At 42.3% G+C, this 25,710-nt stretch overlaps 1 protein-coding gene across 4 annotated transcripts in view; it reads left to right on the top strand.

The window, feature by feature from the left end:
- The window catches only part of dapk1 (death-associated protein kinase 1), an 87,670-nt gene that overhangs the window by 48,468 nt on the left and 13,492 nt on the right, over positions 1-25,710 (top strand). For all 4 annotated transcript variants that reach the window (XR_011977950.1, XM_072664351.1, XM_072664350.1 and 1 more), the window contains 9 exons: positions 2,292-2,384; positions 5,175-5,294; positions 7,612-7,710; positions 9,255-9,353; positions 11,150-11,248; positions 12,497-12,694; positions 14,302-14,499; positions 15,701-15,799; positions 24,801-24,878. Coding sequence is in view for 3 of the 4 variants with exons in the window: in XM_072664351.1 (XP_072520452.1) it covers positions 2,292-2,384; positions 5,175-5,294; positions 7,612-7,710; positions 9,255-9,353; positions 11,150-11,248; positions 12,497-12,694; positions 14,302-14,499; positions 15,701-15,799; positions 24,801-24,878 (1,083 nt within the window). In the remaining variant the exon portion in view is untranslated. The remainder of the gene's footprint in view (positions 1-2,291; positions 2,385-5,174; positions 5,295-7,611; positions 7,711-9,254; positions 9,354-11,149; positions 11,249-12,496; positions 12,695-14,301; positions 14,500-15,700; positions 15,800-24,800; positions 24,879-25,710) is intronic.

Genomic DNA, 25,710 nt, shown 5'->3' with positions numbered 1-25,710 from the left:
ACCTTGCTGGCGTCTGAGTCAGAGTGGAGCTCTCTACCCTTTACTGATCCAGCCTCGGACCCATCCATCTGGCCCATCAAGAGTCACTCGCATTTCATCAGTCCATAAAACCTTAGAAAGATCAGTCTTAAGATATTTCTTGGCCCAGTCTTGATGTTTTATCTTGTTTCTTGTTCAAAGGTGGTCGTTTTTCAGCCTTCCTTACCTTGGCCATGTCCCTGAGTATCGCACACCTTGTGCTTTTTAAAACTCCAGTAACGTTGCAGCTCTGAAATATGGCAAAACTGGTGGCAAATGGCATCTTGGCAGCTTCACGCTTGAATTTCCTCAATTCATGGGTAGTTATTTTGCGCCTTTTTTTTTTCAACGCGTTTCTTGCGACCCTGTTGGCTATTTGCCATGAAACGCTTGATTGTTCTTTGATCACGCTTTAAAAGTTTGCCAATTTCAAGACTGCTACATCCAATTTCAAGACATCTGCAAGACATCTCACAATTTTTGACTTTTCAGAGTCCGTCAAATCTCTCTTCTGACCCATTTTGCCAAAGGAAAGGACGTTGCCTAATAATTAAGCACACCTTATATAGGGTGTTGATGTCATTAGACCACACCCTTCTCATTGCAGAGATGCACATCACCTGATTTACTTGATTGGTAGTTGGCTTTCAAGCCTATAGAGCTTGGAGTAGGACATGTATAAAAAGCATGATGTGATCAAAATACTAATTTGCCTAATAATTCTGCACACAGTGTACTTAAGGAAATAAAATAAAGAATAAAGAAAATAGGCAAATTAACCAACCGAGAAATCTGGCAGCTAGTTTCGTCAGTGTAAAGGAAAGGTTTGGCAACAGGGACGTATAAGGATTTTCGACAGGCCAATGTTAAAAATACAAAAAATAGGAGTATCTGTTGCAGTTGTTAAGCATTAAGAATGTTAAGTGTACAAAAGTTCATATTGCAATTTGACTCTAAAATAAAGAAATGCATAATAAATGACCCAAACTGCATCGTTACCTAAGACAATGCATAATTTCTAAAGAAAAATTACATTACAAAATTATACATTACTATATTATTCTTTGCAATTTTCTCATTACACTCATAACAGCATTGTTTACCACGATAACAAAATTCATCACAATCTGATACGATATTATCATATTGTCCAGCTGGAATAGAAATACTTGTTAAAGAAAATAAAAAATAGGCAAATTAAGCAATCAAAAAATCTGACAGCTAGTTTGGTCACACTAGCTCTACTTGCTATTAAAGTGAGAAAATGTGAACCAGCTAAAGCAGGTGGTCACTAACCAGCTGGTGTGGCTGATTTAGACTGCAACTATAAGTACATGAATAATTACCATATTAGTAACCGTGAATGAAGAGTGGATGCTATGACCTATGGAAAAACACACCAAACCCTTAATTAGCTCTGTGATTGGTCAAGAAGAACAAAAAGAGGGGAAAAAAGAAACACTGTGATTGGTTAGAGGCTCATTTGCATTATTTGCTGCTTTCAATAATATTAGTGTTGTAAGGGTCAGTGTTACATGAACAGTCACAAACAATTAGCAGAAAGGTACATTTTTCTAAGACATGGGTTAGTTTCTAAGACATGCCCCGTTTCCAGTGCCCTCAAGCACAGAAATATCGTCGCTAGAATAGTTTGAGAAGTGTGTTTGTGATTTAAGTGACCGCTAATTGGTGTGCTTCCAAGCAAGAAATCCCTTCGTTTAATGCAAACAGCACACAAATGTGATTTGTACCAATTTCATGCTTCAGGAGACAAATCGTAACCCTTTAAAGCCTGAACTGTCAAATCAAATAACTGCTAGAAAATTCCAATTCTTTAAAACTGGAATGTTTATTTGACCATTAAATTACATTTAGCCTTCATGACTGTTTCTTTGTATCATATTTGATACTTGAGGAACGTATTGCTCATTGTTTTGTTGCTTTTTCTTTTTTAAAACAAAACAAACTTTGTGCTTTGTCCAGTTAAGGTGTGGCTAATGTAGTTTTCTTATTTATGCAATGAATTCTTACTTATTTGTATTTGATGTATTTAGTATTGTATTATTATTTATGTATATAGTATTTAACAATTTATAGTTAACATAATTAATTATTTAAATATCACGCTAATGTTGCAGAGGTCTCAAGAACCCAAATTGTGTATCAAATCTGATACACTTGGATTTAAATGGTTTATTTAAAGGGAAAATACAGGTCTATGCAACATGTAAGAGATGTTGATTCTGAGATGTTAGTTTTTATGTCTTCTCCAGCAATCGGTGCGTCTGATCTCTCTGTGTAACCGGCTGTCCCGCTCCTTCCTGTCCAGAAGCAACATCAGTGTGGCACGCAGTGATGACACGCTGGTAAGAACTGTCTGCCTTACTGGCAGTTAGCACTGTTAGTGCCTAGTGGGGATCCTATATACCAGTATATCGCTGCTGTCCAGTGAAAACAATGTCCCTCCATTTTTGTGAGTTTGTAGCTGCTCTGTACACTGTGTGAATAATTCTGGATGAATAGACCAATATAAATGCTCTAAATCACTCAGAATAAACAGTTTACATTGACTTCCATTTCAAATTTGCTGTCCCCATTTTGGAGAAGTGTTTTTATTGGACAGAGATGCTATACAGTAGGGACTGCATGGCTGCAGCAAGTATTGAAAAGATTTCAATAAAACATACCATAAATAAACAAACCCAGCCCTGAAACAAGCATGAAAGCTGGGGGTGCTGTCGCATCACCCTCCCAGGGCCCCCACTTCCCACATCTTTGCACCACACCAGATGTATCCTGCACAATTATTACTGCTTGCATGTAATTCACTCTCAGACACACACATGCACACACACTACAGGCTCATCTGTTTGAGTGGCACATTCCTTAACACTTCCTCCATGGCGCTGGTTAATAATTAGCGATAAGCTAATGCACTGACATCATTAGCTCGTTAGATCTGAGTAAAGCAGTCAGTTATCTGAAGTCAGTTATTCCTCTTTTGATCTGGAAGCCTTCATGTTGTGTGTATGCTGGGGTTCAGTACAGTAATCTCACTCAATGAGCTTCAGGAAACGAATGTGTATGGTTAAGTGTTATGTGTGTTGGAGGGTGGTGCATAGGGGTGTGTTTCATTCAGGAAACGGACATTTGTCAGCAGTAATTATTGTCAAGCTGACACCCATCCTGCCCGCTGTCAAGTGTGTTAATGTCTGATTTCAGGCTGCTCATGCCTGCGATGAAGTTTGTTCAAATAACTGAGAATGTGATACATAATACACTATATGGACAAAAGTATTGGGACACCTGCTCTTTGATAATACTGCTGTAAAGATTTGATTGCATTTAGTGACAAGAGTGTTAGTTAGGTCAGGGTGTTGAATGATGACCACCCCAAATCATCCCAAACTCCCCAATTGGTGGGGGGCTTTATACCTCTGTAGCCCACACCTAGCATTAGGCATGGTGACAAAAAAGGTCATATTTATCTGCTCCTATTCTGTTGGCACGTCTGTGTCAGCAATGCATGCTTTTTCAAGTAGCTGTATGCATTCATTAGAATGGGTGTCCATAAACAATTGGACACATAGTGTATGGAGTCAATGTGACAACTGTATTTTTATTCTTTCTTTATTTATTTTACTGTTTGCTGGGTTGCCACATCACTGTAGCTGTAAGCAGTAGCTGCAGCTCTAGCAGACGTCTTGGGTTGCCGAATCTTCTCCTCGAGGTTGTGTAACCGCAAAAGTGTCTTTACTCATCTTTGTCTCACTGGTAGTGCTCTGCCTGCCGTTGCAGCATAACCCAGTTACAGTATCTCTCCAACCCGGAAACATGGCCCAGTGGCTGTTTGCTCTGTCTGGGTGCATGTGTGTGTGTGTGTGTGTGTGTATGTTTGCATTTGAGCTGTTTTGAATAAATAGGCCCATAATGGCAGGGAATCACCCATGTTCTAGGATGTTACTGATAGACTGTTGCTGTAGTTAATACACACAGGTCAGCAGAAACCCCTGTAAATGGTGTGTGTGTGTGTGTGTGTGTGTGTGTGGTTGCATTTGAACCAGATCACTCTTTTGAGCTGTGGAATGCAGTAGTTTGCGCATGACCACACACACACACACACACACACACACACGCTCCTCACTCTTTCTCCTACTCTACCTCTCAGTAATTCCCACTCTGCCTCTCACACTGTGTATCTTTTGCTTTCTCACGTCTCGCGCTTGCTCCCTCGCCCTTTCCTTGCTTGCTCTCTCTAATGCTCACTCTTCTTTCTCTCTGTCCCCTTTCTCGCTTGCTCTCTCTTTGCACTCTCTTTCTCACACCCACCCTTCTTACTTGCTCGTTTTTTACCTTTCTCTCTCTCTCCCCTCTCTCGCTTGCTTTCTGTCGCGCTTTTCTTTTTCTTTCTTTCTCTCCTTTATCTCTCTCCCTCCTCTCTTGCTAATTTCTTTCTCTCGCTTTCACATTCTTTCTTTCTTTTCCACATTTCTTTCTCTCCACTCTCTCTCTCTCTCTCTCTCTCTCTCTCTCTCTCTCAAGCGCTCTCTCTCTCTCTCTCTCTCTCTCTCTCTCTCATTCTCACTGTTCTTCATGTCAAGACCCTGAGCCTGTGTTTGAAGGTTATGGCCTCACATAGTACTCTTAGCATTACCTAGACATACACTCTTTCACACACATATACACACACATTATTTGGTAGTATTTAGGACAGCATGCCGCTTGTTTGGTTGGCAGGCTGAATCCACTCTGAAGCTTTGGGCGTTATTTCCCCACTTTATGTCTTCCCATGTGACCAGTCCTGTCAGTTTAGTGAAGATGCGCTGACCAGTTCTGCTATTTTTAGTTATTTAGTGACCTCCTGAACCACTTTGTACTGACGTTCTGTTCTGTTCTCAGCCTGTCCAGAAATGTGTGTCCTTTAGGGGCGGCTCAAAAAGCAAATTACACTCCCCACCCTCAGTTCTGTTTAAAGATTTAAGTGCCTTTACCACCAAGTGTGGAATAGCAACCCCTCACTGCAGGTTTTATGTAGGGCCGAAAAGCAGCGAGCCCTACTTCACTTCAAAGAGTTTTCTAACGTTCTGTGAGAACCTGTATAAGATGTGATTCATACAGTCAATCAACATATGGTTATTGATTTTGTCCTGCCACAGGATGAGGAAGACTCATTTGTGATGAAGGCCATCATCCACGCCATTAATGACGACAATGTTCCAGGCCTGAAGCACCTGCTGGGTTCTCTGACCAGCTATGACATCAACCAACCCAACAAGGTAAGAGAACCAAACAGAGACGGTCCCGAGATGTAAAAAATGTGACGAACAGAAATACAAAGAGGGGGACGAGAAGAAGGCTGTTCTAAGCCTCAGCTTGAGCGGCCTACTCCGGAATCCTGAAGTGATTTCCTGGCCTTACGCCAAACGGACCAGTGACCGAGGCTTGATTTACCAGCTGATAAGTGTCTGGTTGTGCGTGTCCTCTGACGTGGAGATTAAGACACAGGTTTTTCATTGTCTCTGTCAAGCCCTGCACTGATATTTGAGGTATCTGTCCAGGAGAAGCTTACTGAACTGGTTTACAATTGCGTTATTAAGCCGAAGGATGGCAGTTCATTTGCAGCCTGCCCCGTCCATACACACAACTTAAAAACTCACTAACTAAGTAGTTATAGGCCAGAGTCAACAAAACATTCAGTCAGTGCAGCGTTAGTACAAGAAAACAGTGAACAGCTACAACAGTCAGTTAAAAAGCAGAAGGCAAGGGGCACATCATAATGTCGACCTGAAGGTATTACAGTAAATTAACTGGACAGAACACGGTCAGATTGCTTGATAATTCATTTTGCTTTCTGGGCCACCAGTTTCTCCTAAAGGGAGCACATTTCTCTCTGCTGAACACAATTCAAGCAATCTTTCACAATACCATTAGGACTAATCTTGTCCTTCACATTAAACCAGCAAATAAGTCAAGCGTCTCCCAGGTGAAGGACAGTGGGGTTATCCCCTACACAATACCAAGAAGGGTATAATTTCTCAGATAGTTGTCAAGCATGAATTGGGTTTGGGTTTAGTTCGGGCTGCTGTGAGATTTTGAGTAAAATTGAGTGCGACTGCTGCCAGGTTTTGAGGAGAATTGAGTCCGAGATGCAGTCGTGTTTCGAGTGGAATTGAGTCCGAGATGCATTCGTGTTTCGAGTGGAACTGAGTCCGGGATGCATTTGGGTTTCGGGTGGAATTGAGTCCGAGATGCAGTCGTGTTTCGGGTGGAATTGAGTCCGAGATGCAGTCGTGTTTCGAGTGGAATTGAGTCCGAGATGCAGTCGTGTTTCGGGTGGAATTGAGTCCGGGATGCAGTCGGGTTTCGGGTGGAATTGAGTCCGGGATGCAGTCGGGTTTCGGGTGGAATTGAGTCCAACATGCAGTTCGGTTTCGAGTGGAATTGAGTCTGGGATGCAGTCGGGTTTCGAGTGGAATTGAGTCCGAGATGCAGTCGTGTTTCGGGTGGAATTGAGTCCGAGATGCAGTCGTGTTTCGGGTGGAATTGAGTCCGAGATGCAGTCGTGTTTCGAGTGGAATTGAGTCCGAGATGCAGTCGTGTTTCGGGTGGAATTGAGTCCGGGATGCAGTCGGGTTTCGGGTGGAATTGAGTCCGGGATGCAGTCGGGTTTCGGGTGGAATTGAGTCCAACATGCAGTTCGGTTTCGAGTGGAATTGAGTCTGGGATGCAGTCGGGTTTCGAGTGGAATTGAGTCTGGGATGCAGTCGGGTTTCGAGTGGAATTGAGTCCGGGATGCAGTCGGGTTTCGGGTGGAATTGAGTCCGGGATGCAGTCGGGTTTCGGGTGGAATTGAGTCTGGGATGCAGTCAGGTTTCGAGTGGAATTGAGTCCAACATGCAGTTCGGTTTCGAGTGGAATTGAGTCTGGATGCAGTCGGGTTTCGGGTGGAACTGAGTCCGGGACGCAGTCGGGTTTCGAGTGGATTTGAATCGGGATGCAGTCGGGTTTCGGTGTTTGCATGTGTGTGCATGTTTTGGGGATGGGTTAGTGTCCGATAAAACACAAGACTATTGTGTTTGCTTTTGTCTCAATCCTCTCCTTCCTTAAGACAATCTGTTCAGCAGAGTAAAAAGAAAGAAGCATTTCCATGCTAGGAGCTGTCCAGCTGTGTGTGTGTGTGTGTGTGTGTGTGTGTGTGTGTGTGTGTGTGTGTGTGTGTGTGTGTGTGTGTTTTATTCGCACTTCAAGGAGCAATCCCACAGCTCATGCATTTATGCATACTGAAGAGTCTCCTCCAGCTCTGTATAAATGCCTGTAATCGCCGGCGTCTCCGAAAGCATTTAATCTACCACAGAGATCAGTGGAAAACACACTGTCAGCCAATTAAAACCACCACACAAGCAGCAGAGAATGAATCAGGCCTCATTCCAATCACAAAACCTAAAAAATTATTTCTTAGCCTAATTAAACACGTTCTGTAATACCTGTCCTGCTATTAGGAGCTGCTAGCGTTGAATAAAGACTGATTTATGAATGCTGATTTTGTGTGTGTGTGTGTGTGTGTGTGTCTGTCTGTCTTTCTCTCCCTCTCAGCATGGGACGCCCCCACTCCTCATTGCTGCTGGCTGTGGGAATGTCCAGATCATTGACGTGTTGATGAGAAAAGGAGCGGAGATTCAGGCCCTTGACAAGGTCAGACCACCAATTGATCAAAAACCTAAATGCAATACAGTTAGGCAATGCACAGTGACTCCTAGTTCCCTATGGTATTTACATAAGCTGTTCCTGGGGTACTTGGCCAGGGGTTGGCGATACAAACTTTGTACTGAACAGTGTACATCATAATATTTTAAACTACCCGGACAATAAAGATGGTATCACAACATACTAAAAAAATATATTTTATATATTTATATTAGTTGGGCAGCTATCTGATGATACACCCAAATGTGCCCTGTTGCATAATGACAGTCCTTTAATTAGACCTTCTGTACTTCATGTTTATAACACTTAGCAGGTTATCAAGATTTGCCATATATTTAATCTGAGACGGTGCCCACAAAATATCTAGAATGCAGCGAAACTCATTCATGCACATTGGTGTTGCATTTGCTAAGCTGAAGCCCATTTCACACCGGGCGTCTATCTTTGACGTGCCACATTAAGCATTCCAGCAGTTTCTAGGCAGAAACGATACAAAACGTAGCATTCTTGTTACATGTACAATAAACAATAAACATATCAACAAACACCTACGTCTCAATCTACAGGAGCTGTAGGTAAGTATTTTTTTTACATTCCACAGTGTTACGACCCTGTGTGTGTCCCCTGCTGGCTGTTAGTGAAAAAGGTGTGGGAGGTGCAGTCATTAGAGGATGCACCTGGGGTAAATCAGGACCTGCTGATTTATGCAGGACTTGAGACCAGTATCGGTAGATCTTGGCTCCCAGGATATAGCTTAGACCGTTATTTTAATCTCTCTAGGAGACACCGGTTTTCTGTTGTAGAACTTATACCCCCTAGACATCTAACTTCTAAAACTCCTTAATAGTCCGCATTAAAGTAAACTGTATCTCCATCTATACTTGTGTGGTTTTCCCTATTATATGTTGCGATCCTAACAACAGTAATAAGCTATTAGCCACCTCATTTTGTAAACAAAATGGCTAGCTAACATCATTAAGACATGCCGGTAGTGATAAGGGCGGGCTGTTAACAGCTAATGTAAAAAGCTATGCTGAAAAATTTAACCTACATAAAGTTTTTTTAAAGTGTGAATAAACTCAATTTATTAAAAATTAAACATAATTTTAACTACAATTATTTTCACAGACACCCTCTGGCAAAACTGTGCTATTCTGAGAGGTGCGTCATTCTAGACCTGCAGCTACAGCTGCTTCTTAAGTAAAAGCACCACTGTACTGCGTTCTCATATACATTAGAGGCTGTAGCGCACATCGCCTCTACACTACAGGTTGCAGTACGTCATTAGTATTGGATAGTGAACTATTCAGGCTGTGAAATTTACCACTGAGATTGTAAATAACACCGCAAAACAAGGCTGAGACTGTATAGTGAAGATGGTTTTAAGGACAATGCCGGTGCAGCGATTTTGAGGTGCTGAATGTGTAATGTGTAGTGTCCAACTGGCATCGAGCAGCGAGGATGAGGACTGTCTTGGATACAGTCAAAATAGATCCAAAATAACTCAACGTTTCATTCTCTCTCTCTATCAGTCTGGAGCCAACGCTATCTACTATGCCTCTCGCCACGGCCATGTGGAGACATTGAAATATCTCCATGAAAAGAAGTGCCCTCTGGACATCCAAGATAAGGTCTCTCTCTCTCTCTCTCTCTCCACACACACACACACACACACACACACTACGTTAACAACTCATAAGTCCTCTGGGAGAGACTTTTTTCCCCTCATCTATGTTGCACCTTTTCATCTAAAGACCTCTCGCTCCGAGCTCGCCCTCCTCTCCGCTCTCTTTGGGTTATTTGCAGTTGCCATGGTTATTCTGCGGGCCAAGACTGGCTCGGTGTATGAAATAATCGCCCGGTGTTTACAAGGCTTCCTCTCCAGACTCGAGAGCGCTCCCAAATTGCAGCGTGGAGAGCTGTAGGGTTTCTGTAGCACCGTACAGAGTCATGCCCATAAGTGTGCGCTACTTTGTTCTGGGTGGAAATTGAGTGGCTTGCGCGGCGGATGGGCCGCCTGTTTAACTCAGAAGAGCTCTGATGAGGTAGCCACGCTGAGCTCCCGTTGCCACTACACTAGTGTTTACTGTTTCCACAGCAGCCCTGGTAAAGAGCTGGCATCGTGGCATTATTAAGAAGAAAGAAAAAAAAAAAAGCTGCTGGAAGCTGAAGGTTGTTGGATTGTAAATGTGTGGCCTTTGCTGTTGAAGTGCAGTTTTAAAAAAAGCTGCTGTGTAATGTTTCAGACAAGCCTGTTACTACACAGCTGTTCCTGTAGAGAAGTAATGCCAATAGAATAGGACTCTCTGGAGTAGATAAACATGAGCCTATTGGCACCATGCCTTATGCCAGGTTTGGGCTAGAGGGGTATAATTCCCCCTGCCTTGAGCTGTGGAGCAGTGGAACTGTGTTGGTGATGATGGTGCTCCATCCAGTACTTTTGGGTTGTTTGAGTTTAGGGTAAGGGATCACCAAAATCCTGACCTCACTACCACTTCTGAATGCAGTCACATCCTCACACCAGTGCTCCAAAGTCTAGTAGAAAGCCTTCCCTGGACAGTAGAGACAGTTACTCCAACAAACAACGAATGAGCAGATGTCCCAATACTTCTGTCCATGTAGTGTATAACAAAATCTGTGTACTTTCATAAGTGACATTAGTTTTCAGTAGAGCTGGGAGATATTGAAAAAATGTATCACGATACTGAAAGACATTTTTATGATATATATATATATAATATACATGATACAAAATATTTTGTTATATAGACAAAGTGCACCAACAGTGTAAAATTTTTTAAAAACTGCTGTCCAAATACTTATTATACTTATTATCAATATAATATTTATCACGATACAATAAAATATTGCCCGGCTCTAGTTTTCAGTTTAGTCTAAAGTCAACTTTTCTTTTTTCTTGAAGTTCTCTGGCTAAATGAGAAATTCTGCTCAGATCTAGATCAGTTTACATAAGACGTGAGTATATAGCCTTTCTGAGGGTCTCCTGGTGCACTGGCCACACAGTGTCCCACTTTTTCTGAATTAATGAGCCAGGTGGCAGCTCTGTTGTTGAAGTAGCAGTGGACTGAGGTGGTCAGTACGAGCAAATCAATAGAAAAAGTAAAGAAATGTGGAGCTTAAAGCTGATTTTTTAATGAAACATGTTAACAGAGGAACTCTTATTAAGATGTGTTTTAGGTGTGTTCTGAATGTGTTCATTGTTATATATTGCAACAGAATATATTATATATATATATATATATATATATATATATATATATATATATATATATATATATATATATATATATTGCAGGGAATGCATTTCGAATATTGGGTCCTACATTCAGGCCAACTCTGACTGTGTTTTATATTTAACTAGATCAGCCATGCTAATGGTTTACTCTCTGTTTTCGTTGGGTTCTAGTCAGGTGAGACGGCTCTGCATGTGGCAGCTCGCTATGGCAATGTGGACGTGGTCCAGTACCTTTGCAGTATTCACGCCAACCCTGACCTGACAGACCGGGTACGTAAGACACATGCATACACATCAGCTCACTTAGAAAGTAAGTGTGTACTGCAGGGAGAACTCCTCAGGGTCTCATTTGAAGCTTCCCAAGCAGAAAAGGCAAATAACTTAATAGATATAGCAACATATCTAAACATGTGATGACTAGCTTAGCAATAAGTGTGTGCATGACTCTCTCTCTCTCTATACATATATATATATTTGTACAGTTTGCTTAGAAGCAGCCTAGCTCAGCATGCAGAACTCAGTACAAGCACTCATTAAATTACATATTTATGCTTGAGCTGGAAAAGTAGTGATTGATTTTGCACTAACTGCCAGAGTGTCACTGGGATCATCCTGTTCCTACTTCACTTCACTGAGCAAGCATCCAAGACACTCAGTTATGACTTGGTTAAGCAAATAGTAGCAGTTCTTATTGAAATATTGCTCTGCCAAGCGAACGTAGATTCCACGGATCTTGAGTTTGGTGCATGATTAAAGTAAACTAAGAAATACTATAAAAAACACCCCATTTACTACAAAATGTCAAGCTTTAGTTTTTAGAGGTCTTTTATAGATGGTAAAGGCATAAGAAAAAGTAGCAATTACTTAGAATGAATAAAAGCTAATAAAAATCTAAACTGCATGCTTTAATGTTTGGCAAAAAAAAAAGGGTGAAAGTATGTTGCATTGCTAAACACTGAAGTAGCCGCAGTCTTGAAACATGCATTTTTTTTCAAAGCTCTAGTCCATTGTTATGAATACCAGCATGGAGTATTTTAAGTAGTTTTTCGATGTAGAAATATTAAGAATGTGACATTGGTTAGGACAGAAAAGGCGAGAAGCCTGTTTACTGCCTTGTTATTTTGTCTCAGAATGAAAGATAGTGTTGCTGTCCTCTTGTTGTGTCCTCTCAGTGCAATGTGCCGTTGGCAAGCAAAAGAGATTGTAGCTGATCAGCCTTTAGACTTGCCTTGCTTATTTGTAAAAAGAGTTGGCTGCCATTAGCTTTTAGCCTGGCACGGATTCCTGATGCTTTACCCATTCCTTCGCTTAGTTGCACGCTAAGACACTGGCACAGGAAAAGCCACAGTCACGATCATGAATCCTGTAGTAACTCCTATTCTCATAACTAGCAGAGTCTGCTAAACATCTATCACTTGGGTACATTAGCCACAGTGTAGAAGTAAGTGAGCAAAATTTCACCACGTCTTTGCCGTGTCTGCATGTTTCTAATTCTGTCTCCTTCTCTCTAACCTGCAGGAGCAGGAGACTCCTCTGCACTGTGCTGCATGGCACGGGTACTCCGCGGTGGCCCGGGCGCTATGTGAGGTCGGCTGTGATGTGAACGCCCGAAACCGCGAGGGCGAGAGCTCGCTGCTGACCGCCTCTGCTCGCGGCTTCAGAGACATTGTTGAGTGCCTGCTGGAACACGGGGCCGACATGGATTCCACTGATAAGGTGAACACGCGCTACAGAACCGAGTGTGTTTAAAACAAGCTCCGATCTCAGCGGGGTGCTGTTTTAATCTTGTAGTATTTCCATTTTGCCTTCAAGCATCATTGTTACTATTATGAAGTTGAAATTGGACCACTGCCTCAGAGTGTCCAAATGCACTGGGATTTTGGAATCAATTTCACACGCTGGGAGACATCTCAAAACAAGTCTCACACACATGCAACTACCTGTTCAGTTATTTATCTCAGTACTCAGTAACTACTATAAATTAGTTTGTAACTAGAATGGAACTAATGTGTGGGATTATTGCCTGTCAGGACCAGTCATGAGACTGGAAAGCGTGATTTAGAGATCAGCAGTCATGTTACGAGAGACTATTGAGCAATTTTAGCCTCTGATTGCATTAAAATCGAAAAGCTGCATTGTCGTTGGATTGTTCAAACAGGTACTATTATTATTTCACACGTTAATAATGCATATAATAATAGAAGAAATGTGCATTTCAACTCAATTTGTTCATTTATAAATGGATAATTAGTCAAATGCATGGAAGAAAAATACTTTTAGGCTTTTAGGTCATGTTGTTAACAAGCAAAAACAATTAGCATTACAACAGTTTAGCAGAAAGGTAATCAGTCTGCTTTATGTGTGACGAGTGACAGTTGTTTGGAGGCTTGCCCTCGGTTATTTGTGTTAATCAACTAGCCTGTACAGTGTTAAATGCTGCCCAGGACCTGTGCTCTTCTACACTAGGTGTTTTTTTTTAATTATTATTGTTCTTTTTCAACAGTAGCTATCAGAGAAGTATGTTTTCACTGTAAATGAGCTTATCAGACTGTATCAGCAGGAGTGTTTAACATCTAGCTAGAGGAGGTACAACTGCGCCAGCTCTACCTTCTTAATCACGTCCTTAACAACACGTTCATGTAAAGGGGCTTATGTTTCTTATATTTAAATATAAAATGACTTAAAAATGTGTATATTAATAGATCTGTCATTATCTTGGAATAAATCGGAATAAAACTTAAATGATTAATATGTGTATGCATGTTATGTGTATGAAAAAGATGATTTCCAAAAAGGCATTAAGTTAAAGATGACAAATTTCTTTAACATGCACACATGTTAAAGACACACATGGTCTGGGTATTCTGGGAGAAAAGCAAGCCAAAGAAAGCCACTGCTTACTTTTAGACACAAGGCAGACCGATTTAAGCTAATGATTGTTATTTTGAAACTATAAAAGTGTATTGTTTAAATTATCAAAGTAATGTTTTATCTTTCTTATCTTCTTTTATGCCTTTTGTAAGTACGGTCATCTTTTTCTCGCTTTGCTATTTAGTGTCAAAGTTTCAACAGGGGTGCCCAAACTTTTGCATGCAACTGTATATAAATCAAATGACTCTTAGCTCAGATGAGCTGACTGGAAAAGAGCCCTGTTAATTCCCCTTATTTCCTTTAAACGTAGTAAACTCATTCAGTTAGGGGACAGAGTTAATGTCCAGAGACGGAGTGCGGTACCTGGACATCTGGTACAGTGAACAGCCTTCACTGTGGCAGCCCACAGTAACGTAATGGGTTGTTTGCTTGTGTGTGTGTGTGTGTTACAGGATGGCCACATTGCTCTACACCTGGCTGTGAGGAGGTGTCAAATCGAGGTGGTAAAATGCCTCCTTAGCCACCACTGTTATGTGGACCACCAAGATCGCCATGGCAACACCCCGCTGCACATCGCCTGTAAAGACGGCAACCTGCCAGTCATCTCACTGCTCAGTGCTGCTAAGGCCAACCTGGACATCCCGAACAAGGTCAGTTTCTTATTGATGGCCTTTCGAACAGCTTCTCTTTTTGTAACAGTGCACAACTGCTGTGCAAAAACCTTGCATCTTCAAAACAACAGGTTTACAGGAGTAGAAAAAAACACTTTCAGCTTTGGAGCATTTCTATTAGTCTGTTTATCATGAAATTTCGACAATGTGTGGAAAAACCACTGCTTGATTGAACGTTATGTCAAAAATGGAGAGTGAACTTGTAATTGCAGTTGCGTAATAACAGTTGTTACACATGTAATTAATCATCATTTCAGTTTCAGTGCTGTTCAAATCTATTTTTGATAGTAAATTTAATTAAAAAATGCAATTGTAAAGGATTATCTTGTGTGAGACTTCGATTCTCTTTGTCCTTCTTAAAGGTTAAATAGACTTAAAAAGACTATTAACTTCCTTTAGGCTAAACTTTCTACTCAGCCCTGTTAACCTTGAAAAGCCCTCATCTCCCTACGCGTTTGCTGCAGTATTCCTGAGGATTTTAACAGTGATTAGTTGGACTGTTCTGATTTCCTTGCGCGAATGTACTTTCTGTTCTATCGCTTTGTGCCGCGAGCTCATTGGAACTGGCACCTCCATTAGCCAGCAGGCAGAAGATGGATGCTGGCTCTCACTTGAAGCTTAACAGGCCGTGGGGAACAAACCGTTATTAACGACGGGTTGCACTGTCCTGTCGACGTTCCTTCTGAGCCGCAAAAACGGAGACTGTTGTTTTTTTCATTTCCTATTCAGCTGTCGAGTCGGAAATTCCAGCATCTGAACTTTCCATACCCTGTCCTTCAGCTGCTGTTCAGGATTGGTTTTGTAAAAGATCTACTGAAACAGCACTAAACATCTGGATTATCAGAGTTGTTAAAGCTAAGAACAGAAGCTGATGTTAGGTTTACATTGATTATAATGTTAATTGACAATACTGCGCAAAAGACAAAAAAGCTAAAAATAAACATGAATACATTAAAACTTAATCTAACGAGATTAAGGTTTAGTTCCTGTTCTCCCAGGTGTATTTCAGCCATTCCTAAGTCATGATCACAATTTAGGAGTAAGGTGGAGTTTTATTTATGCGGGGTGTCAACAGCGGGGCTCTGTAATTTACTGAATGCAAGGTAATAAAAAAATTATATACCACCAAAGTGTTACAGTAATAAAGTGCAGTAATAATGTTCTGTCTTGTTTGATGCAGTTTGGGCGAACGCCTCTCCATGTGGCGGCAAGTAATGGGGGATTGGAGGTGGTGCGGCATCTCTGCGTAGCTGGAGCCAACACCGAGGCCATCACTAATGTGAGTTCCAAGATATGCTCAACAACTCTTCAAACTGTCTGTCCATTTGGCTTATTTAGAGGGAGAGGAGAGAGAGGGAAGCAATGTAAAGAATCTACCTCAATTCAAACTGGATGTAAAATATCAGTCATGTCAACCTGATGAGGCCAAATGTCATACTTCCTTTGATAGTGGCTGCAGTTAATAGCAGTAATTAAATAAGTCTAACTAATCACTAATTAACAATTTCAAATCATGTATGCAGGACTTATTTTCACTAAAAGCTTAAACTTTGAGTCACAGTGTTTGAAATGGATGTAACATAGATGTTTGTGTCCAGCATTCCAATATCCCAGTGTCTTTGGAGGCAATTTGGGGAATATTTGGAGGCAGTGGTCCAATAAAGTCTCAGCAGTGCACTTTTGAATCCCTAATAATGTTGGAGGATTTAGAAGGCAGTTTTCTATCCCAATAGAACAATGGCGCAGCTTAATATGCAGCTCCAGGGAGCGCTGAGAGAACCTCCGCAATCGTATTGTTTTTCCAAGGGTCTCCTATAATATTAATAACCCACAGTCGATTCCCATCTTCAAGTGTGTTCATTTATCACGTGTGGTGACTCAAATTGATGCTCCAGTAATGTGATTGTGCTATTACATGAAACCCAGTCCCTGCAGGAGTGCAAGAAATGCGAGTAAGGCAAATGAAAACTCGCAGGCTTCTAAACGATTTCTGAAAGCAGTAGCTCTCTTTCTCGAGCACTGATGAGAAACTCTGCCTGGTACCAGCAGCAGTACGGTGGACTGCTGTCTGTCCGGCTACAAACGAGAAATCAATACAGGTCAAGGCTGTTGGCTGTCTGTTGTTATGACTGATTGCTAGTGTAAGGAAGTGTTTGCTGTGTATCTGTTGAGAACTGTGTGTAAGTAATCCTGTTTTCTGGGGGGGGGGGTAAAACTGGTTGGGTGATTTCCTTGTCATTGCATGAACACGTTGTAGGACATGTAGAACATGTTGTTATTATATGTGCTGGTAGACGTTAGTACCTGCCGTCTTTGCACGTAGCAAAGTCCACTGGTTTCCACTGATGGCAGTCATTTAAAGGGTTTAGGTTTGGTTTTGTGGTTATTTATAAGAAGCATGTTTTCTATGCATATTATTATTACATTTTGAATTAACGAATTAATTCATTTGAAAAATGTCAGTATGATTGCACTGGCAGAATGCTTATCTGCTAGGTAAATTAACCTTTTAACCAGCCATAGTTTTTTAAAACCTTATATTTAAGTGGTTATCAGATTTAAACCATATATCAATAAATGCATTTTTCAGTGGTTTCACAGACCAGCTAATACTCTATCAAAACTATTAAAAACCCCAAAATAAAAGTAACTACCATCTCATCCCAACGGACCATGTCCCATGCAACCTCTCGCTGTGTTCTGTTCCATTGTATTCTGTAATTCCAGCAAAAAGAGCTGTATAATATCTCTGCAACAATCAGCACTTCCTCCATGTTGGCTCAGACAGAGCAGAGACCGTACAGAGCATGTCGTACAACTAGAGCCGCAGCCCTATTGGTCTAGGACGCAAAGTTATTCACCTGGTCGTTAAATCTCATTGAAAAAAAAAACGCTAATCGCAGGCAAAACCCAAAAGTATGGGAATCCCTGTTCCATTAACACATTTTATTGATTTTGTAAGCGAAAGTAAGTGATCGTATCTTCCACATGAAACAAACTGAAAAGTGTAAAAGTCATTTTTTTCAGCATATTTCACTCAATTCTTATTTACTTTATATATGTAATATTTTGGGGACAAAAATAATTTATATGCCATTACTTTTGCACATGCCACATTTAATGTTTCTTTTTTGTAATATGTTTCATTAAGCAAATACGCAATATGCTTTAAAAGTGTACTCTGCAGAAGTGTATTCCCAGTAGAGGATGAGAACCTATTTACAAAAAATCTGGAACACATGTAATTTGACAAGGTGTGCCTAAACTTTTGCGTGAGACTAGATTTTTCATACTTTAAGTTGCACCCATTACTAACACAGATATGCAAATGCACACAGCTTGTCTAGTCCTTGGAGATAATTATTGCCTATAGAATAAGACTCTCTGCAGCAGACAAACATGAACCGGCACCATGTCTAATACCAGATGTGGGCTAGAGGGGTATAAAGACCCTCCCTCCCCCCCCCAGCATTAAAGCAGTGAAGCAGTGGTACTAACAAACTTCCTCTTGTCACTGAATACAATCAGATTCTAACAGCAATGCTCCAAATCTAATCTAATCTAATAGAAAGTCTTCATTGAACAGTAGGGACGGTTACTCGAACAAAAGCAGTTATTAAAAAAATAACTCCCCTTGATTTACGACGACGCAATGAATGAACTACTGTCCAAATACTTACATATAATATAGTGTATACTGATAATGGAGTCAAGTGAAGTCAGCCTTCTGCATCTTATCCATTCAGAAAGAGAGGCCAGTTATGCTCCACTGGATGTGGTAAAATCCTGGATCAAACTCATGCTCTCCTGATAATTGGGCCAACACCTTAGACAGCTGCTCCACTCAGGAGCCCAACCATGTTGCATTATTGATGACGCCACATACCACAACCTGAAGTGTGAACACAGTAGCAGAAAAGGACAACACTGCAGTCTCTGCTGTGAGCTGGGATGGTTCTCAGAGTTTGTGCACATGTTAGGTCTACTCATAATATACAGCAATATGAGACGTTACAGTACTGGTATGTTGTCCACGTCATGCAGTATAGACAGTAACACACTGCAGGACGCTAGGTGTTGGATTATGTCATATCATATCATATTTGATCTCTATATCAGTTCCAAAAAAATCAACATTGGTCTGACACTGGTACTGAAGGCTTTGAGCCATAAGAAATTCCTTCCCAGAATGCCACAGTGTAATTCCAGGGTGTTCAGCACTGGCTCAGTCCCTTACTGCAGATTCCCACGCGGTGCTGGTGAAGGACGATAGGCTCTTAACTGTCTCTCTACAGCAGCGCTCCCAATCAATAACCTTCACTACCCCCTCATTTGCCCCAGCTCCAACTACCCTCTGTGTGCAATCTGAGTAATGAATTGTCTCAAACCTATGCTAGTCTGCCCAGAAATGGGTTTTTGTGGCCCCTGTGTTGTCTTGTGGTGTTAATATTCTATGATGGCTGATGCAGTATGCATGTATGCTACAGGAGACAGCGGGGTTTGGATCAATCATTTATTTTCTGTGGCATTTTTATGGTCCCTGTTCATGCCCTGGTTACTGTGTGTCATGGGGTGATGGAAGCACTTAGTTTTACTGCCCTGGATATAGACTGGATATAGTGTTCATCGTAAATACACTGTGTTGACAAAAGTATTGGGACACCTTCCCATTCACTGTTTCTTTAGGTTTATTATTTGTTGGAGGTACCGTCTTTACTGTCTAGGGAAGGCTTTCTACTAGATTTTAGAGGAGCCTTGCTGTGATGATTTGATTGTTTTCAGCAACAAGAGCATTAGTGAGGATTGGATGTTGGGTGATAACTTCCCCACCTCATCCTCTACTCCCCAGCTCATCTCAGAAATACTGGATAAAGCACCAACTATTATTCCAGAGAACACAGTTCCACTGCTTCACAGCTCAATGCTGTGGGGCCTTATACCCCTGGCATCAGTTTACGAGGACTATGGGCTCCATCATTATAAGAACAGAGCAGAGAACAATTCTGCACTTAAAAAGAAAACAGGCCAAATGTCTGTAAAAGAGATGTGTGAGTCTGAAGAACTTCGTAGAAGTCTGAAGAACATTCAGCTGATGTAAAAACTTCTTTAGTATGTGAACAAGGTAGAACCTTTATATTGGTACAGCACCTCACTGCATCAAGTGTAGGTGTGTAAAAAAGGTTCGTCACACATATCTCTTGTATAAACATGGTTCCTTATGGAAGCAGAAGTGGCTCTTCTATGGCATCACTTGAAGAACCTTTTCTTTTTCGAGAGTGTACATCAATAAAGAGAGCTGCAGACAGGGTTTGTCAGATAGAATACCTTTATTCAAGGAGTCTCCCCAAATGCTTTCCTCAGCCTTGAGCTATGAAGGCTCCTTCAGTCATTTACGGGCTTCTGGACCATAAACAAAGATAAATATGTCCCAGAAGGACCCAGTAGAACACAAAGGGTGAGAAATCCTAAAGAACAAAGAAACAAAAGCCCAGAGGCTGAAGGAGTAGATATTGGGTAGCGTGTTGGACTGAAAATGTGGTCATATTAGGAAGCACTCCTGCTGGCCAAAGGGCTTTCTGTTCAATCAAATACAAGCATTAGATGAGAAGCATTAGCAGCCGATGAAGCCAGAGTTTTAACACTCCTCGTTAACCAACCGCCATCCCACCCGCCTCCTCCCAGCTCTCACTACATTCACCTTCTTCACCCTTCTTCTATAATGTGTTCCTTCATGTTTGAGTGTGAGAGAGAGTGAAAGCGTGAGAGAGAGAGATGGGCAGGGATAAAGATAGAGACAGAGACGGGAGAAAGATGAACACTTCACAGCCGATGCCAAGAATCAGAGAAAAACCTTGATATTTGGATTGGATGGGTTTTGATTTGGATAACACTAATGGCTGCTTTTGGAAATTATGAGTTAGATTAACCACTAGAACCCAAGAATAATTCATATTAATATTATTAGGGTATTGATGATATTAAAAGGACAAAAAAGCTCTTTTTGGATGCATACGTGTATCATCCAAATCTTTCCCTTTTTTCTCTCCATACTGACAATTAATCCAACCATCCAATCGTAGCTCCCCCTAGCACCAGCAATGCTATCAACTATAGGAGAGTAAGAACTCCTCCTCCGATACATGCAAAGCCAGCCACCGTCTCTTTTCAATGGTCTGCTGCCCCACACAGCCAATTGTGCTCTCTCAGGCTCCAGCCGCTGGTGGCAAAGCAGCATGGCTTGTGATTCGAACTTGCGACCCCCTGACCATAGTGGCAGCGCATTAGACTGCTGACCCACTCAGAGCTCGCCATAGAGCCCTTGTTAAAGGTCTACAGCAGGTTTGCCTTACTAAGATACCACTGATGAACCCTTGTTTGTCTCACATTTTACCACATCCCAAAGTTTCTCTATTGGATTCAGGCTGGGGTGACTGGGAAAGCCACTGAAGAACGCTGAACGCTGAATTTTGCTTTGGGACATTGGGCGTTCTCATGCTGGACGTAGTCAATATGAGCTATGAAAGCTTTGATGTATTAACAGGCCCAAAGTGTGCCTAGAAACCATTCCCCACACCACAGTTACACCAGCTCCACCAGCCTGCACTGTTCACACAAGGGTCAATGGATTCCCATGTTGGTGGTGGCAAATGTTGACCTTGCCATCTGTGTTCCACAGCAGAAATCCTGCTTTCCTGGTCTTTAACTGTCTAGTTTGTCTAGGTGAGCCTGGGCCCACTTCAGCCTGCGCTTTCTGTTCTTGACTGTCAGAAACGGAACTTGGTGTGGTCTTCTGCTGTGGCTGCCATGTTTGACATGTTGCCAAGGTTTGACCAGGTTTAACGTGTCATTGTTTTTTTCTGCTCACCACAGTTGTACAGTGTGCTTATCTGAGTTTCTGTAGCCTTTCTTTCAACTCAAACCAGTCTGACTTTTTCACGTTGATCTCTCTTCATCAACAAGGCGTATCCGTCTGCGGTATGGCTGATGGAATAAGATAATGTTGTCTACACATGAAACAAAGAAGCAGCAGTTCTGGACCAGTATACTGCACTGATCTCTTGGACCATATTCTTAAATCTTGTTGCCTAATTTGTTTTCTAATTTAAGTGTGTGTGTAGTGCCCTCTCCATTCACATTTAGGCTGTCTGATTTGCCCTGTTTAGCTCTGAGCAAAGACCACAGCTGTTTCCATCTGTGTGCATAGCAAATAAGCTTGTGGTCCCAGGTGTTGGCTGAAGGGGTAGGAGGGTGGTTATTCTGGGGATTTGGGGTTAACTGATTTTGCCCCCTCCCCCCAAGCCCTTGAGGTTTGTGGGTTTGTGTGTCTGTGGTCTGTTTATGGTATCTGTGTTAATCCGTGCATGTGTGTATATGCGGACTCTGCCCATGCTCTCTCTGTAATGCTGGCTTTTTTCCCCCTCAGCATGTGGCCTTCCCATCCACTCCCATCACGATGCAGCTTCCGCTCCCCATAAAGCCCCATAAATCCAGACTGTCTTCACTCACCCAAACTCTAGTCTGCCTTTGTCTTGAACAGTGAACCGGCTCTGGTGATTCTCCTGCAGAGTTTTATTGCGGCTCTAATCAGAATCTGTCCGATTCTCACGTTCGGATCTTGTTGAAGGCTTGTTAACTTCACCAGGTGTTCCATTCTTATTCTTGCTAAGAATATTAAAAAAAACTGCTCACTGTAAGGAACTGCTGTTATTAGCAAGGAGTGGGAGTGCTTTACCATGTAGCGTGGAACCGTTTTTAGCCAAAGGAATATTTCAGAAAAACATCAGGACACCCGATAAAAAAAATAGAAGTCAAGATATGTCTTTTAAAATGATTTGTCAAATGTAATTCGTAATTCGTAACAATACAATGTGCAATGGTTTTCCATTTTCCCGCCCCCCTAAGTGAAATTAGGGTTCAATTTGCAATTATCTGTAAATAATCTGTAAATAATATTGTTTTTCCTCAGAGCCTTTGACTTGTATTATTTATATTGTGTATATATTGCTAATTTATCTACATTTTTGCATCTGAATGTCTTGCTATCCCTTTGCTGCTCTGTAAATTTCCCCACTATAGGACTAATAAAGGATTATCTTTTCTTTTCTTATTTTAATTAATAGCATCATAATTTTCTTTTGCAATAGAAGTTAGAACACCCCTCTTATTATCACTACCTAAAATGTGTTAAATTGCTGCAGATAATTAGAACATTGTAAGAGATGATTCTGCAGAAGCCGGTCTTATTTAAACCTCATTTAGGGCATTTCAGACATCTTACGCCCTGCACAGGGCGCGTCACGATGCTCACTGCTATCTTACACCCTAGACAGACGTCAACAGTCAGGCGGTCATTGCTATCTCGCGTACACCCCCGCTTCTTACACATGGACACGCAGCAGTGCACAAACCCGTAGAAGCTATGCAAACCTTCAACCATAAACAGAATACAAAAATAACAGAATTCTAGAAGCGAGGCGCTCCACCGCTTCAGCAAGCCTTCCCAGACTGTCGGACTTCCCATTGTTACAATAGCAAAGACACAGTGACGCGCCCCAAAAATCAAGCTGCACAGTGTGTGGCTCACAACTTGCCTGAAGAACGTTAAAATGTGTCTCCTAATTAATTAATTACTTAGAAAAACACACTGTGATGTCATTTTTAATGATGATATAAATATCATCATATTGCCCAGCTGTCCAAACAGTTGGCTTCTTGACCTAAGCCTGACAGAACCAGAGACAATCAGATATCTGGAGGCTTCGGGATTATTTTTCACATATAACACTGACTGTTTTCTGCCTCTCTCTCTCATGTGCACTCTGTCTCTCCCTCGCTCTTTGTTCCTGTCTGTCTCTCTCTCTTGTACATTACCACGCACTTTCTCGCTCGCTCTTCTCACTCCCTCTGACCCCGTTTACCCCTGTTCACTTCCTGTGACTAGTATCTGGATTGTATCCTAATAAGATTTTAGCCTCATGCGTTTACACTGGGTAGTCAGCTGCATCTCCGGGTAGTTGGACTGAAATCTGATAGGTGTGAGGGACAGGATATGCAAATCTGATTGTTCTGCGGCAATTATTACTGGTATTTGGGTTGTACTGGGAGGAGGTTTGGCTGTGGAACGTGCGCTGTCTCCCTCTCTGTCTCTCGCTCATTTGTGTGCTCTCGCCCAGTCTGTCTCGCTCACGTGTGTGTGTTGTCTCCCTGTCTGTCTGTCTGTCTGTCTTTCTTGCCCACATTTTTTCCCCATCTTCAATGTGTGCTCTGTCTTCCTGTCTGTGTCTCTCAGTAGTGCGGTCTCCCTCTCTGTCCCACAGGGGCTCTCTCCCTTTCTTCTGATCTTTGTTTCTCACTCCCTGTGTCTGTCGCTTTCCCTCAGGCACGCTCTCTCACTCTCTGTGTCCGTCGCTTTCCCTCAGGCACGTTCTCTCACTCCCTGTGTCTGTCGCTTTCCCTCAGGCACGTTCTCTCACTCCCTGTGTCCGTCGCTTTCCCTCAGGCACACTCTCTCACTCCCTGTGTCTGTCGCTTTCCCTCAGGCACGCTCTCTCACTCCCTGTGTCCGTCGCTTTCCCTCAGGCACATTCTCTCACTCCCTGTGTCCGTCGCTTTCCCTCAGGCACGCTCTCTCACTCTCTGTGTCCGTCGCTTTCCCTCAGGCACGCTCTCTCACTCTCTGTGTCCGTCGCTTTCCCTCAGGCACGTTCTCTCACTCCCTGTGTCCGTCGCTTTCCCTCAGGCACGTTCTCTCACTCCCTGTGTCCGTCGCTTTCCCTCAGGCACACTCTCTCACTCCCTGTGTCTGTCGCTTTCCCTCAGGCACGCTCTCTCACTCCCTGTGTCCGTCGCTTTCCCTCAGGCACGCTCTCTCACTCCCCGTGTCAGTCGCTTTCCCTCAGGCACGCTCTCTCACTCCCTGTGTTTGTCCCTCTTGCAAACTATCTCTCTCGCACTTTCTCTCACTCTCTCTCGCTCTCTCGTCTATAGGTGCATTTGTACAGGTCCAGATTGGATTCTGCCTTTACTTACATGCCACTGCAGACCTCTAATAGTGTAAAGAAAAGACATTACTTTCCGATTACGATAACTCCTCCCTCTCTCTCTCGCCATCTCCTGTAAGATAGAGTAGTAACTGTGAACAGATTGGGCAGACACAGCCCCTTTAGTTAACCAGTCCTGCTCTGTGTCTTTGTCTGACCATTGTCTGACCTGCCTCATTGGCGGCCCACACTTAATTTACCACACTCATTTTCTCTTATGTTTGCTTTCTTTTTTTGTAGGATGGAAAGACAGCAGAGGATCTGGCAACTGCGGAGCAACAAGAACATATAGCGGTGTTGTTGGCCAAACTTAAAAAGGTTTGTCCTCCATCCTTCATCTGTCGTTAATGCCTGTATGGAACACCCTGCTTCTGGCATTTCACATACATATAATATACTGGTAACACCCAACCAACCACATGCAGTACCCCAGCAACCACTTGATAACACCTATGCAACCACTGGAGACACCATAGCAAGCACCCGGTATATTACAGCAACTGCTTTTCAACCCCCTGGCAACATCCCAGCACCACTGCAACCACCTGAAATACCACAGCAACAGTGTAGCAGCATCATTCATTGTTGTTTTTATTCCTGTTTTGATCCTGATCCAGTGTCGACATGAGGAGGATGGGTTCCCCATTTGAGTCTTGGTTCTTCTCAAGGTTTTTTCCCCTCGACCTGAGAAAGGTTTTCCCTGCCACTGTTGCCAATAGCTTGGCTCAAACCCGGATCACTATAAAGCTGCACTGTGACAACATTTGTTGTAAACAGTGCTATATAAATAAATCTGAATTGAATTGAATAATAGCACCCATTTAACAACCACTTGGCAACACCAAAGCAACCACCTGGGATACCATAGCAGCTGGCTAGCAACCACCTGGGGTGCAAAAAGTAACTGACAAGCAACACCAAAACAACCCCTAAACAACACCAGAGCAGCCATTTGAAATAACATAGCAACTGTGTGGGATGCTAGAGCAACCACCTAGCAACACCAAAGCAACCACCTGGGATGTCATAATGACCTTCCAGCAACATCATAGCAACCACCCATTTTACTATAGCAACAACCTAGCAACACTACAGCAATCACCTAGCAAGCACTAATCAACTCCAGCAACTGTTTAGCAACAACTACAGA

The sequence above is a fragment of the Salminus brasiliensis genome, chromosome 20 (genome assembly GCF_030463535.1).
Source record: "Salminus brasiliensis chromosome 20, fSalBra1.hap2, whole genome shotgun sequence".
NCBI lineage: Eukaryota > Metazoa > Chordata > Actinopteri > Characiformes > Bryconidae > Salminus > Salminus brasiliensis.
Note: the sequence above shows the minus strand (reverse complement) of the source record. Positions and strands in the feature narration are given on the sequence as shown.